The 14,970-nt window shown below is 43.7% G+C and overlaps 1 protein-coding gene across 6 annotated transcripts in view; it reads right to left on the minus strand.

Annotated features, from left to right (window-relative positions):
- KIAA1671 (KIAA1671 ortholog) overlaps nucleotides 1-14,970 on the minus strand; it is a 222,620-nt gene that overhangs the window by 143,623 nt on the left and 64,027 nt on the right. For all 6 annotated transcript variants that reach the window (XM_069081787.1, XM_069081785.1, XM_069081786.1 and 3 more), the window contains exons 3-4: nucleotides 4,291-5,967; nucleotides 1,078-1,171 (exon numbers count right to left, since the gene is read on the minus strand). In XM_069081787.1, coding sequence (XP_068937888.1) covers nucleotides 1,078-1,171; nucleotides 4,291-5,912 — 1,716 coding nt within the window. In that variant the 5' untranslated portion in view covers nucleotides 5,913-5,967. The remainder of the gene's footprint in view (nucleotides 1-1,077; nucleotides 1,172-4,290; nucleotides 5,968-14,970) is intronic.

The following is a 14,970-nucleotide window of genomic DNA, read 5'->3' on the forward strand; positions in this document are numbered from 1 at the left end:
ACTTATTAAGTGTCTACTATATACACTGGGGTGGCTAGGGGATGCCATAGTGGATCAGGCCTGTAGTCAAGAATACTCAACTTCCTGAGTTCAAATCTGGCCTCAGACACTACTTAAGTGACCCTGGGCAAGTCACTTCACTCTATTTGCCTCAGTTTCCTCATCTGCAAAATGAACTGGGGAAGGAAATGATAAACCACTCTGGTATCTTTGCCAAGAATGACCCCAAACAGGGTCATGAAGAGTGAACTGAACAATAACAAGCATATACACTTAGTGTATACATACACATATATTTTCTATTTATACACATACTAAGGATAGAAAGGCAAAAACAAAAATCCCCACCTTTGAGGGGCTCACATTCTAACAGGGGAGACAGCCCCAAACAAGTATCCCACAACCAGGGTGTGTCAGAGGAGGGGGCCGTGATCCCTGGCCTTCCCGCCTTCAAGCCTGGGCCTCTATACAAGCTGCCACACAGCCTTTCTATATATATTACAGAATCCCAGAATGGCCAAAGAGTATCTGTGGGGCAGTTAGAGATGCTGCCCCTTGAGTCAGGAAGGCCTGGATTCAAGTCCTTCCTTTGGTGACCTAGGACAAGTCATTTGATCACTTACTGGCCCACAGAACTCTCGGACTATGATGTTCCAGAGGAGATATCACTCGGAACTGAAGAGGGACTTTCCTTACTGGGAGGTCCCTACACCACGACAATCCCAGGCCTGTTCTCAAGAGAGAGAAAATAAAAAGGTGCCAGAGATGTTGAAGACCTTAAAATTAATTACTCATGGGATCTAATACCTTGGAAGATAACAGCTGGAAAAAGGGCCTTAGGACACAGAACTGTAAGGTACCTTAGGCCTTAGCTAATGTAACAAATTCCTTTGACAGGTGTTGAAACTAAGGACCAGGGACAGGGGAAGCAAGGCCCCCAAGGTCACACAAAAGTGGAGCATCGGCCCAGACAGGGCTTCTGATTCCCAGCAAATGAGTCTAAAGGTCATTAAAGCACGGTGACATCTGAAGAGACAGACAACCCCGGGGAAGCTGGAAACCAGAGAGGTCCCTTACCTTTTCCTGGAGACCACCTTCTTGAGGAAGCCCCCCGCTCAGTGCCGGGCCCTTATCAAGTCTTGACTCACTCTCCAAAGCTGGCCTTGTGAACCTGGTATAGAAACTGGGGTTAATCTCAGAGGTGGCAAGAGAAGGTGCCATAAGCCTGGGTAGGAGAATCCAGGGCATTTAACACAACATGAACGTGACACAAACGACCAGCTAAAGTCTTCCTTTCTCAGTTGCTGCTGGGATGTCACAATGTCAATCCTGCTTTACACCAGTCAAGGTCTGGCTCGGAAAAGCTTCTCTGGACCAGGGGCCAGGGCCAGCTTCTGGTCTGCCACTAACTCACTGGGTGAGCATCTGCCTCTAAAGTCTTCAATTTCCTCATCTGTAAAATGGGCACTGTCATACCTGTCCTCCCTAGCTTTTAGGGAAGCCTTAAGGCTGCATGTGGATATTATCTCCGTCACGGTGTTTTGGAAGGAAATAAAAATGCCACGAAGGGTATAATTACCTCTGCCGACAATAACTACTGATCACTCACCGTGTGACCTAAGAAACATCTCTGCCCCTTTCAGGCCCTCAGTTTGCTTCTCTGTAAAATGAGGGGGTTGGACCAGATGACCTCTGAGGTCCCTTCTCGTTCTAAAGGTCAGTGAGTTTACCAGCTGATAGAACCATAAAGAGATATCTCGGGATGATCACACTCTTCCTAACTGGCTCAATTCAATTCCTCAATTTGGCAACGTAGCCTAAAATAATAATGATGATAAATAATATAAAATATGATATATAATACAATGTAATGCAATATGGTAGAACTAATATGCTATATATGATATAATATATAATACAATATATTATAATGTAATGTAATTATAATATAGTATAGTATAATACAATACAGTATAATATAATAGATATGCTATGATAGCTTATTATTGAAAGGCTACGCTATAATATAATAAAGATAATATAATATATGATACAATACAATGTAATATAGTATAATATAATGTAATATAATATACTATATATGATATAATATATAATAAAATGAAGTAATATAATATAATATAATATAATATAATATAATATAATATAATATAATATAATATAATACAATACAATACAATATAATATAATATAATATAATATAATATGATATAATATAATATAATATAGTATAATATAATGTAATATAATATACTATATATGATATAATATATAATAAAATGAAGTAATATAATATAATATAATATGATACAATACGATACGATACGATACGATACGATACGATACGATATAATATAATATAATACTGTTGTGTCAAATCATGTCCAACTCTTCTTGCCCCATTTGGGGTTTTCTTGGCAGAAGTACCGGAGTGCTTTGCCATTTCCTTCTGTAGTTCATTTTACAAAGGAGATAACTAAGGCAACTAAGGGTGAAGTGACTTGTCCAGGGTCACACAGCTAGGAAGTGTCTGAGGCCAGATTTGAACTTAGTGGCTCCCTGACTCCAGGCCTAGTGCTCTGTGCACTATGGCACCAGCTAGTTGCCCTAATAATAATAGCACTTTATTATATAATATATAGGGCTTTAAGGTTTGCAAAGTGATTTACAACTATTACCTCATTTGATCTTCACAACCCACCCTGAGAAGTTAGGGGCTATTATTATCCCCATTTTACAGATGAGGAAACTGAGGCAAGCAGATTTTTTTTTTTTTTTTTTTGCTAAATGAACACAAACCTAACCTGACTCCAGGCCCAGGCCCACTGCACCATCTGATGACTCTTTTATAATAAAACCACCCATGGGGGCTTAAGAACACCTGGCCTCTAGACCTGGTTCTGCTACCAACTAACTAGGTGTGTGATCTGGGGGTGATTCAATGCCCCCCTGCTAATTATCCTGTATCTATGTATTTATTTTTCGTATATTCAAATGCAGACACATTGCCTCTCCTGAGAGAATGTAAGCTGGACATTTTTGCTTTTGTTCACTTCAGTGCCTAGCACATAGTAGGTATTAAATAAGTTTGATTAAATAAGATTGATTGAATAAATGCCTGCTGAAGGGAAGTTTGCATGGACTTCCTTTAGAGCAGAGTTCAACTCTTTGAGGACAGAGCAGGAACTATTTCTAGATTTTTTTTCTTCCTACCCCGATAGCCTAACACAGTGCCTGGTACACAGCAGGTACTAAGTAAATGTTTGTTGATCAACTGACTTCAATTCTATTTCACCTCCTCATTATGGTTTTTTGTGTAATGTTCTACTCCCTTCCCCCCATGGCCACACCCACAGTCATCCATCATCCATGGGTAGCAGCTCTTGGGCCTCAGAAGTAAGATAGGACAAAGGCATTTTATTTGTTTATTATTTATTTTTATGAGAGGCAGCACATACTTCTGACCCACATTGGCCTGTGTGTGACCCTGGGTAAGTCCCTTGACCCTTCAATACTCTGGACAATTCCCTTTCACGTTTGGAGAAGACACCAGTTAACACGGATAGGTATTTCCTCACCCAAGCTTTTCTTACACCAATGAAGTCACAGGTCTGGTTCCCATTCTTTATCTATCTATCTACCTATCTATCTATTTACCTACCTATCTATCTATCTATCTATCTGTCTGTCTGTCTATCTATATGAAACCATTATTCTCTCATCCATAGAGCTTTTTAAAAAAAGTTATACATAAAATTCAACACTGCAGTACCCCATCTTGCTTAACTGTGTCCCCTACTAAATTTCCTCCAGGTAGGTAAAGTATTAGGGAAGGGATAACATGACCCATCTTACAGATGAGAAAACTGAGGCCTAGATAATCATAGGCTCAAAGCTCTAGAGCTAGAAGGAATCTTGGATACTAAACTGGAAACTCTGATGGAAAGGACCCTATCTTATTTATCTCTATCTTCAAATGGGATTTTACACATAGTAGGTACTCAAGAGAAAAGGATGGCAGACAGGAAGGCAGGAGTTCCGAGTCATCTCATACTGGCAGGGATGTCAGAATATTGAGTTCACGACCCCCCTCCTGCCCTTTCATTTTACAGAAAAGGAAACTGAGGCAGAAGCCAAGTCATTTGCCCAGAGTTACATGGTAAGTAAGTTTCTGAGGCAGGATGTGAACTCAGGTCTTCCTGACTCCAAGCCCAGTGCTCTAGCCACTAAGCCTGTGAGATTCTCCAGAAAAAGGCAGTCTCTACTTACACTTTGGTCAAGTCGGCAGACAGGGGTCTTGACTGGAAGGACCTCCTCCTGCTCTCCTGGTGCTCCTCGGGGCTTTCCACCATCCACTCTTTGATTCGGTCCTGGACTTTCACACTGCCTTTTTCCTTCTCGGGGGACGGAGCAGGAGCCTCAGCGCTTGACTGACACGAGAAGCTTTCTGAGCCAAACAGACTGACTCGCTTCTTGACGCTCCCCCGTGACACCCACTCTCCCCCTCCAAGGCTGTCCCTCTCGGTCAACCTCCCATTCCCCTCACTTGCTTGTTTTTTTCCCTCTGCAAGGCCCAGACTTTTTTCTGATCTAAGTGAAGAGACAGGTCCTTCAGCCTCCTTGGGATCTGGGTCCCTGTCCTGCTGGGACTTTTCTTCCAGGGAGTTCCACCCTTTCCTAACCGAGGCCTCAGTCAGGTCCGTAGACGTTTCAGGGGAACAGGACTCCATCAACTTAAAGACAACTTTCTGACTCTGCTCCTTGATTTTGTTTTTTAATTCTGGGACATCCAAACCCTGTTCCTTCGATCTCAAGGTAGGCTTCAAGGATGTGGCCCTGTCCAGTGGCTCTGTCTTCTCTTCTCCATTCCCTCTGTCACTGGAACCCACACCCAGCCCTTTCTCCTTGCTCACCTCCACAGGACTGCCCACCTTCTTGGAAAGGATGTCCTTATTTTCAAACCTGGCGGTGAGATCCACAGATAAGGGCCGAGGTTTCCGGACCCATGATTTCTCTGGGGGAGGAGGTGGCACCTTCCCCCCAGGAGTTTCTAAAGGGCTGGGCTTTGGGTGTTGGAGAGACTCAAATATAGCAGAGACAGGTCTCCGTTTGCCCCTCGACCAGGCCTCTGAGGACAGGTGACCTCCTTCGTTTCTGATGCCAGGGTTTGCCAGGGACTCCTTTTCCTCCCCTTTCTCCCAAGATTTCAACACAGCCGGCCTTTCGTCAGAACACAAAGACACCTGCCTCTGGAGGGTCCCCACAGGTTTCCGAGGTGGTAATGCAGGTTTGGCCATAGTCTCGGTCTTGGAACTGGGTGTCTGTCCTTGGAGCTGGGTCACACTGTCTACCTTCTGCTCCTCACCTGTCCACTTGCCAGAGCTGGGGTCTGCCTTGGACTTGGCGGGGCCAGCCGTTTCAAACAGAATGATAGTGTTTTGGCTGTGCAGGGTTTGGGGCAGGGCTTTATTACAGGGTTTTATTACATTTGAGCTCAGGCCACCCCCCTCATCCATCTTTGGTTCAACCAAGGAAGGCATGTTTTCATCCAAAGCCTTAGCAGTAGACAAGTCCTCAAGCTTGTTATATGTGAGTGGCCTGGTCATCAGAGTGCCAGGCTTGGCAGCTATGATGGGAGATTTCACATTTGCCAACATGTCCACAGGGCTCTCCTTAGAAAACGGCTTGGGGGAAAGCCGGGGCATAGGGAGTGCTCTCGACGGAGTCCTAAGGTTCCTCGGCCCTGCCAACACCATCCCCGGAGGAGAGGCCGGGGCTTTGCTAACAGGGTGATAGTAGGTGGTCTGCAGCTTGTCTTCCTTGGAGATCTCATTTAAGTTGGGAACAGGCGTTAGGGACGCTAGTGGGCTGACCTCTACCCTCGTGGCCATGGTCACCCTCACACAGCCATCTGTGTTAAGACGTTTCGAAAGAAAGCAGCGACCACTAGGAAAACAAGAGAAAAAAAGTTAAGAATTAGCGTGGGTCAAGACTCATGTTAACAGCAGAATGAAGGCCTCATACCTGACCGTCCCCCTAGTCACCATCTCTAGGTGTGGAATCAGGAGACCCAGGCTTAAATGTCTCCTTGCCTACTTACTGACTATCACAGCCTGGGCAAGTCAACTTTCCCCCCCCTATAGATAATCATCTATGGAATAGACTTCTGTAACATCTTCAAGGTTTACAAACATTTTTTGTTGTTCAGTTGTTTCGGTCATGTCTGACTCTTTGTGACTCTATTTGGGGTTTTCTTGGCAGAGATACTGGAGTGATTTGTCATCTCCTTCTCCAGCTCATTCTACAGATGAGGAAACTGAGGCAAACAGGGCTAAGTGACTTGCCCAGGGTCACACAACTGGGAAGTGTCTGAGGCTGGATTTTAATTCAGGTCTTCCTGACTCCAGGTCCAGCATTCAATCCACTGAACTACATCACTACCCTTATGAGGGAGTTTTAGTGAATGTGAGAAGCATAAGAAAATGCCTAGAATGCATTTGACACCTCACATACGTTTACTGGCTGGCTGATTGATGGGAATGCAATCTTGGCCTGCAGAGGTTCCAACGATAAATAAGAGAATGAGGGAATAACATGCTCTGGTCAGACCACAGGTGGAGGGCTGTCTTCCATTCCAGGTGACCACACGGAAAAACTGGAGTGTATTCAGTGAACGGAAGAGGGTCATAGATAGACAGGGAGGAGGCACAGAGGTTAGAAGGCTAGACTTGGAATCATGAAGACCTGGGTTCCAATTCTGCCTTAGGCACTTATTAGCTGTGTGACCCAGAGCAAGTCACTTCCCCTAGGTCTGCCTCAGTTTCCCTTTCTGTAAAATGGAGATAACAGCACCTACTTCCCAGAGCTATTGTGAAGAACAAATGAGTTAAAATGTGTGAAGCACTTTGCAAACCTTAGAGTGTTAAACATGTTAGCAGTAGTTGCTGCTGTTGTTGACAGAGCCAGGATGGACCCCAGGGACCCCTCCAGTCCAACACTCTCCCCTATTTTACAGATGGAGAAACTGCATCTCCCAGAGGTAAAGTGACTTGCCCCAAGGTCACACAGGTAAGGAGTAGGGCCAGGATTCAAATCCAAATGCTCTGATTCTAAATAGAACATTCCACCCCCAAGATGGGGGGGGGGGCATGTGAGGGTCTCCAAAGTCAGAGCTGGATGGGGGGGAGAGGAGGGAGCATTGGGCCAGATGACTTCCTGGGTCCCTTCCAACTCTGCCAAGAGGAAGGCACTCAAGGCCTTCTAGGTCCCTCAAAGGGCTGCACTTCAGGACCTAGAGGGCCACAGGTACCCCCCACCCTGGTCTAAACAAATGGTAGTTACTCCTCCCTCTGGCATTTCTCACCAGCCGGAAAAGCTCTGTTCAAGCACTCAGAGAAAATCCTCCCCTTGTGGCATTGCCCCAGTCACCGCGAATAACGACCAGCTCCTATCACGCACGCCAAGACAAGCATTTATTAAGTGCCATCCCGGTAACACCACCATGCTCTGAACTGAGGCTACGCAGAACAAAAAAAAAGGAAGCAGCCCTGTGCTCCCCAGAAGGTCACATTCTATCTCAGGAAGCATGGCCCTGGCTGTGTGGGCCTGAGTAAGCCATCTGACTGTTTCTCTGTGCCTTGGCTTCCCCATCTGTAAAAGTAGGGAATTGGACTTGGCGGTTTCTAAAGTCCTTTCTTGTTCTTAATCTATGATCCTATAATCTTTTTTTTTTTTTTGAGGGGCAACTGCCCAAGATCACACGGCTAGTAAGTGTTAAGTGTCTGAGGCCGGATTTAAACTCAGGTCCTCCTGACTCCAGGGCCGGTGCTCTATTCACTGCACCACCTAGCTGCCCTTGATCCCATGGTCTTAAGGATACATTTGAGCATATGTATGTATGTGGTAGTTAGACAGCTATAGATAATATGCATGCATGTATATACACACAGAGACATATATGCATATGTGTTTATACATGTACATAGATACATACTCTCAAATGTCAGAGAGATATATATCCCTGCAACTATTTAGTACTATTTCATCTACACATTCTATATGTTAATATATAGCATATTGTATATGTAATAGGTATTGTGTATTCTATATAACAGTAATATGCTACAATGCGATGTATCATCACACATAACATCACATAATATCTAAGAGTAATATACTGTAACATAATAGTTATCCCTTTCATATGGGATGATGGGGGTTTGAGCACAGTACCCATGCAATCCGGAATATCCGTGTAAAATTTTTGGGCCCTCTCCTCCTACCAAAGAGGAAGTCTGAATTTTTTTTCTTTTTCTTTTATGGTATGGGGTGCTTACGTCACCTTAAAAGATAAAATATGTTGATACTGTACAATATTATACATGTTTTATGCATTTCTGAGTTTGTAAACTTTTTCTGTATCATCTGCTGGCCTTTGCATTTCATCTGCAGCTTCCACAAAACTCCCCCAAAATTCCTATTTAGAGGCAGCTAGGTGGCCCAGTGAATAGAGCACCGGCCCTGGAGTCAGGAGTTCAAATCCAGCCTCAGACACTTAACACTTAATAGCTATGTGACCTTGGGCAAGTCACTTTACCCCAACTGTCCTGCCTTCCCCCCTCCAAAAAGAAAAAAAATTCCTATTTAATTTCTTATGCCCACCAGCAATATAGTGAAGTCATGATGGGGAAAGTTGCAGTGTAGAAAGGATAACTGTATATTGTGTATATATTATATACATGATATAATAAGATGTTGTGTACATATATTTAACTATCTATTGTTATCTATAATAGATTAATATAACAAAATATTATTGTAGATATTAAATCTATTGTATATTACATTTATATACTATGTTAAATATTCTTATACATAACATTTTTAAAGCTAATGTAGATAAAATGCATGTATGTATACACATGTCTATATGTGTGTATACATGTACATGTATGTGTATACATGCCTATGTATGTGGCATGTACATAAATAACCAATACCAGACAATCTCAGGGTCCTAGCAGCTGGGGGAATCAGGAAGCCTTCTTGGAGGAGGAATGCCTGGCCTGCGTTTCCTCCTCACCACCTGGCATCAGAGAGAGTCCCTCTCTTCCTGTAAGATGCAGCTCAGACGGGAAGCCTCTTCTGATCCCCCCGATGCTAATGTATTACCTGGTACTTAATGACTTGGTAAATATAAGTATTTGTTCATTTTCTGCATAAATATGCATAAATGTATATAATAATGTAAATAAAATATAAAATAATAAAATGAAAGGACAGAAATATGCAGCATATATAGTTGTGTATGTACCTATCCTGGGAAACACATGACTAGCTATGTGACCCTGAGTAAGTCATTTAACCAATCTATGCCTCAGTTTCCTCATCTGTAAAAGGAGGAAATTGTACTTCCTGAAAACAGACTCAGTTCCTTGTTGTCTCTTCCATTAGACTGTAAGTTCATTAAGAGTTGAGAATGTTCCACTCTGTTCTTATATCTAAAGTCCCTGCATGCAGCAAGTGCCTAATAAAATGCCTGTTGATTGGCTCACTGAGCCTTGAAGGAAGCTAAAGATTGTCAGAGGTGGAGGCAGGTGAGACAGGAAGCAGTCCAGGCATGGGGGGACAAAAGGAGGACATCTGCATCCATCTGTATCGGTCACTGGTGTGTACACATCCTCCTTCCCCTCCCAGCTCTTTCCAATGGACGATAATTTCTTTGAGGGCAGGCACTATGTCTCATCTCTATTCTATCTTCCCTCAGAATCTAGCAGCTGTGGGGGAGGTCTCTAAAGCTTGGTGGACACCTAAGTGTCTTCCAATCACTTTTCACTCACCTCCTTCCTGAAAACCTGAGTTCAAATCCAATCTCAGATACTTACTAGCTGAATGACCCTGGGCAAGTCCTTTAACCTGTGTCAGCTTTCTGAACTGTAAAATGGGGACAATAACCACACCTACCTCCAGGGGCTGTTGTGAAGATCAAATGAGACAAATTTGTAAAGCACTTTTATAGTGCCTGGCACACAGTAAGAGCTTAATAAATGCTTGTTTCCTTCTTCTAGCAGGTAGGTTGTAGAAATTCCTCATATCTCTCTTATTTGTGGCAAAAAGGTTCTCACTGGCTGAATTCAGTTCAATCAACAAGTATTAATTAGATACCTAGTATGTGGCAGGGCAAGGCCCAAGAATAGAGGTCCATAGGAGAACAGTGGCCTCAGATGTCACCCCCCATACACACCTACACACACACACACACACACACACACATACCCCTGCCTCTCCTTGCTTTCATAATAAGGATGATAATTGCTGGGATCCCCAGCTGTGCCAAAATATTCACAGGTACTCTTTTGTAGCAGCTAAAGGGAGCAGAAACAAAACCAGTGCCCGTAGAATAGGGAAAGGTTAAAGCAATTGTGAGATATGAGAACAATAAATACAACTGAGCTGGAGGAAACAATGGAAAGAGAATCATGGGGAGACTTCTATGAAATGACGCAAAACACAGTCAGCAGAACCATGAAAACATTGTACACAGTGACTGCAACAAAGTTACAAAGGAGCTAGAAAAGGAAACTAATTAAACATGGTGCCATCTGCATGATCAAGCCTGGCCTCAGAGAAGAGCTGGAAAAAGGTACCTCCCTCTGTTCTTTACAGAGGTGGGGGACCACAGGGGTGGAATGTTGCATATACTGTGATTCTCAGTTCTGCTGTGTTTGATTCATTTTACTGAACTTCCTTCCTTGCTTCCCTTACTCTTTCCCTCCTTCCTCCTTTCTTTCTCTTCTCTTTTCTTCCTTCTACTTAGACAACATATGGCTTGGGGTTGAGGGAGGGGGGAGATCTTGGGAAATGTTATCAATAACTTTTTAAGTAGAAAAGAAATAAACCGTAATTGGCATCTCTTTCATTATGAGGCTTTCTTTCCTGATCTCAGCTGGCGCTCGCCATAAGCCCAGGATCTCAGAGTTCGAAGGAACCTCAGAAGCCACCTGATCCAACCATCCTTGAGAATCCCTTCTATGCTGTCACACACATGTACTCGCACACTCACCCTCACACGCATTCACGCACATGGCACTCAGCACAGTACCTGGCACACAGCAGCTACTTAATATGTTCAGTGTATTGTATATACATACACATACTCTCCTACACACATATACAGACACACATGTGTATACACACCCTCATATACATACATATACACAGTCACACATATACATTCACTCACATTCATATATACAGGACATACATACATACACACACTCATTCACACATTCACATGCACATACAGACACACCCACATACGCACACACACAAGTCATCCAGTCTCTGCTGGAAGCCCTCCTGGGAAAGAGCTGATTCTACTTCTGAACAGGTCTGTCAATCAGGGAATTTATTTAGGGTCTCCCCACCCCAACCTCAAGCCTAAATGTGCCTCCTCTGCCCCTTGCACCCACTATTCCTGGTTCTGCCCCCTGAGGCTGGACAGGACAGGATGAAGCCCTCCACACACTCGACAATAGCAGGCATGCTCCCCCTGAATCTCCTATCATCTGAATGAAACTGGAAACAAAGGGATTTTCACCTCCACTTGACCAGAGAAAGGAAGTGACTTTCCCTATCACCCCACTTTGACACATTTCAGAGCTATACTTCTTATGAAACTGGGTTTCCCAGCAAGGCTGACTATATCCAACCAGAGGGACGGACATAAATTCTTACATGTAGAGTAAAAAACAATCATTCCAGAATTGCAAGATGTGGGAGGTGTAGCTAGACAGTTTTATTGAAAAAGATCTGGCAATCCTAGTGTCTCACATACTCAGAGACCCTAGTATGATCTGATGCCCCAAAACACTAATGAAATCTTGGCCTATATTAAGAGAGGCATTATGCCTGGGCCTACATACTTCCTAGCTGTGTGACCTTAGTCAGGTAACTTAACTCTGTCTGCTTCAGCTTCCTTGGCTAAAAAATATAATATGTAAAATATGATGATAATAATTGCACCTTCGTTGCCAGGTTGTTGTGATGATCAAATGAGATAATATATGTCTATATATAGGTATATAATATATTGCTAAAATATAAGATCGGTGCTAGCAGGTGCTAAATAAATGCTTGTTTCCTTCTCCCTGTCCCTTTGGGCAGTGACAATACATCATGCTCTCCACGCTGGACCACAACATTGTGATGTCACAAGTTAGGAAGCATGCTGGTAAGCTGCAGAGCACTGAGGAGAGCAACCAGACTGGTGAAGGGACTGGGTACCATGTCCTTGGAAGATCAATGGAAGGAAATGGGAACATTCAAACAGGAAGACATATTTGAAGGCCTGTCACGTGGAATCACACGAGACGGCACATGTAAGGTGTGACATAAATGCTAATTATCACTGTTTAAGAAAGACAATTCAATTCACCAAGAAGTGTGTATTAGGCTCTTACTGGGCTCCGGAGACTGCTGGACCTTGGTGTTTGTAATGGGAATGTAAATTTTAAAGATCTTCCCTACCCCTAGGCTAAAGTGCACCTGGAACCTGGGGTGGGCGGCTTGTTTTTCAGTAGATACTTCTTAATTGGCCAGTGGGTCAATAAGGTTGTTACATTCTCTGAGCCAGGAGAAGGTTATATAAGCCCTGATGTGTAGCTTTGTTTTGGGGGCTCACTTTGAGAAGTGTTCTGTGATTTGATATGGATTCTGGGAAGCCGTTGTCCTGAGCCCCCCGGCTTTGAAAAAACCCAGATGTTGATTTGGTATGGATGTAATGGTTGGACAGTTTGGAAATCTGTCTACTTGATCTGTTTCTGTCTTGATAATTCTGCCTGTATACTTTGAAGTTCGGGGTGCTGACCTTTTTCCCCTGAACAAGGTAAACGATATATGTCTGACTGATTAAAGTAAGCTTGTTAACCCATTTTGAGTTGCTTTCCTTTATCAAAGCAGATCCAAGAACCTGTGGTGGCAGCAAACCCTGAGGATGCTTGGGGTGCTTGCTGCTACAGTGTTGCAAGCACAGCACCACAGAAACATCTAGAATCTAATCTAGAGCAGGAAGTTGTCTACAAGTCACATAGAAGCAAATATAACCTGGAGGCAAGGCCAGGCAGGACACCTGACAAGGAGCGCTGACCTAAGCAGAATGGGCTGCCTTCAGAGGCAATGGCTTCTTCCCCCTCCTCTCTAGGGGGTTAGCATGAGGACTGAAGGACAGTTTCTTGGGGCTCAGCACAGTCACCTTGTCCTACATTCTCGTTCTTGGTGCTACAGTGAGGATTCTTGCTCAGGCACAGGTGGGACTCAGTGGTCTGTGAGATTCTCCTGAGATTCCGCCAGGCCCCCGAAATAGGCCAGAGGGAAGCAAGACCCTTCCTCCCAAGGCTTTTGTGCAGAAAGCCTTATACCATCACACTCCCCAGACCCTAACTCATGCAAAAGCCTCCTGGAGAGCAACTAGGAACAGACTTTGCCAGGAAGAGGAGAATGGGCAAACAGCATTCTGAGCCGCGCTCACAGATTGCGTCCCACAAAGCACCAGAGAGCACATCAAGACACACTCGGGCACAGGACTGGGGGGAGGGATCCTCAGTAAGGTTCTCCAATGCAGGCAGTCTTTGGGCTACATGGCAGATGGCCGCTGGCCAACACAGCTCATTCATTTTCAGGCTGACCTTTCTGTATCTCGATGCCAAGTGTCCTGAGCTAGAAAAATGGGAGGATTCAAAAAAAGGGTGGAAAGCATTCTGGGCTCAGGGCCAGAAGATCTAGATGCTAGTCTCAGCTCTACTGTTTAACAATGGACCAAGGCACTTCACTTCCTGGGTCTCAGTTTCCCCATCTGTAAAAGTAGAAATTAATAAGGCAGTGTAATGTAATATCTCTCAGCTCAGCCGAGTATACGTCCTGACACTTATGAGCTCTGTGACTAAGGACAAGTCATCAAACTCTGACCCTCCTCTGTAAAATGGGGAAAACCAGTAGTATCTCCCTTACAGGGTTATTGTGAGGCCCAAATGAGAGAATTATGTAAAGTATTCTGCAGATTTCAAAGCATTAGAAAAATACCAGTTCCTGTTCTCATCAATCATCATCATCAAGCCCTACCCCTGCCAAGACCACAGAGGAGACCCCAAGGGGGTTAAGAGCAATGAAGCAGCCCTCAGGAAAGGCAATATGGAAAGGAAGAGGGAATGCTGGATTTGTGACCACTAGGACCTGAGTTCAAATCCTACTCAGACACCTACGAGATGTGTAACCCTGGTCAAATCACTTACTACTGAGCCTCTGTGAGATCATAAGAGCACCAAACCTCACCAAGCTGTTATGAGATCACTTAAAGTTTCACAAAAGTCAAAGTGCTCAGTCAACATCTGCTACTTTCATCACCACTATCATTCATGTTATAGTTACAACAATATTACTGTAATTAATCATGGAATCATCTAATTGGGGACCACAAGTGTGACACACATGCAGATCCAGTTAACGTGTTGCTAATTTTGCTGAACTGTTTTTATTCTCTTTATTCTTTGTTACAGGGGATGGTTCTCAAGGGATATGGAAAGGAAGGAGATGTAAAAAGGCAGCCATAACATTTTTAATTATTGTAATTATTATTGATGTGCTTCCCAGCTGATATTCCTCTGCATTTTTTACATGCATGTAGATGGTATACGTTGTCTCTCCTAAAAGGCTACAAGCTCCTTGAGGGGAGGACTATGTCATTTGTCTTTGTTGCACACCACAGGGCCTGGTACACAGTAAGTGCTCAATAAATGCTGATTAATACCAAGGGCTAATACACAGTAAGTGCTTAATAAATGCTGATTGATTAATACTGAAGACTAATAGAAAGTGCTTAATAAATGCTGATTGATTAATACCAAGGACCAGTACATAATAAGTATTTAATAAATGCTTTACCTGTCCTCACTG

Source organism: Petaurus breviceps, unplaced genomic scaffold (genome assembly GCF_028583685.1).
Source record: "Petaurus breviceps papuanus isolate PSGF00001 unplaced genomic scaffold, PetGlider_PUasm1.0 99, whole genome shotgun sequence".
Lineage (NCBI taxonomy): Eukaryota > Metazoa > Chordata > Mammalia > Diprotodontia > Petauridae > Petaurus > Petaurus breviceps.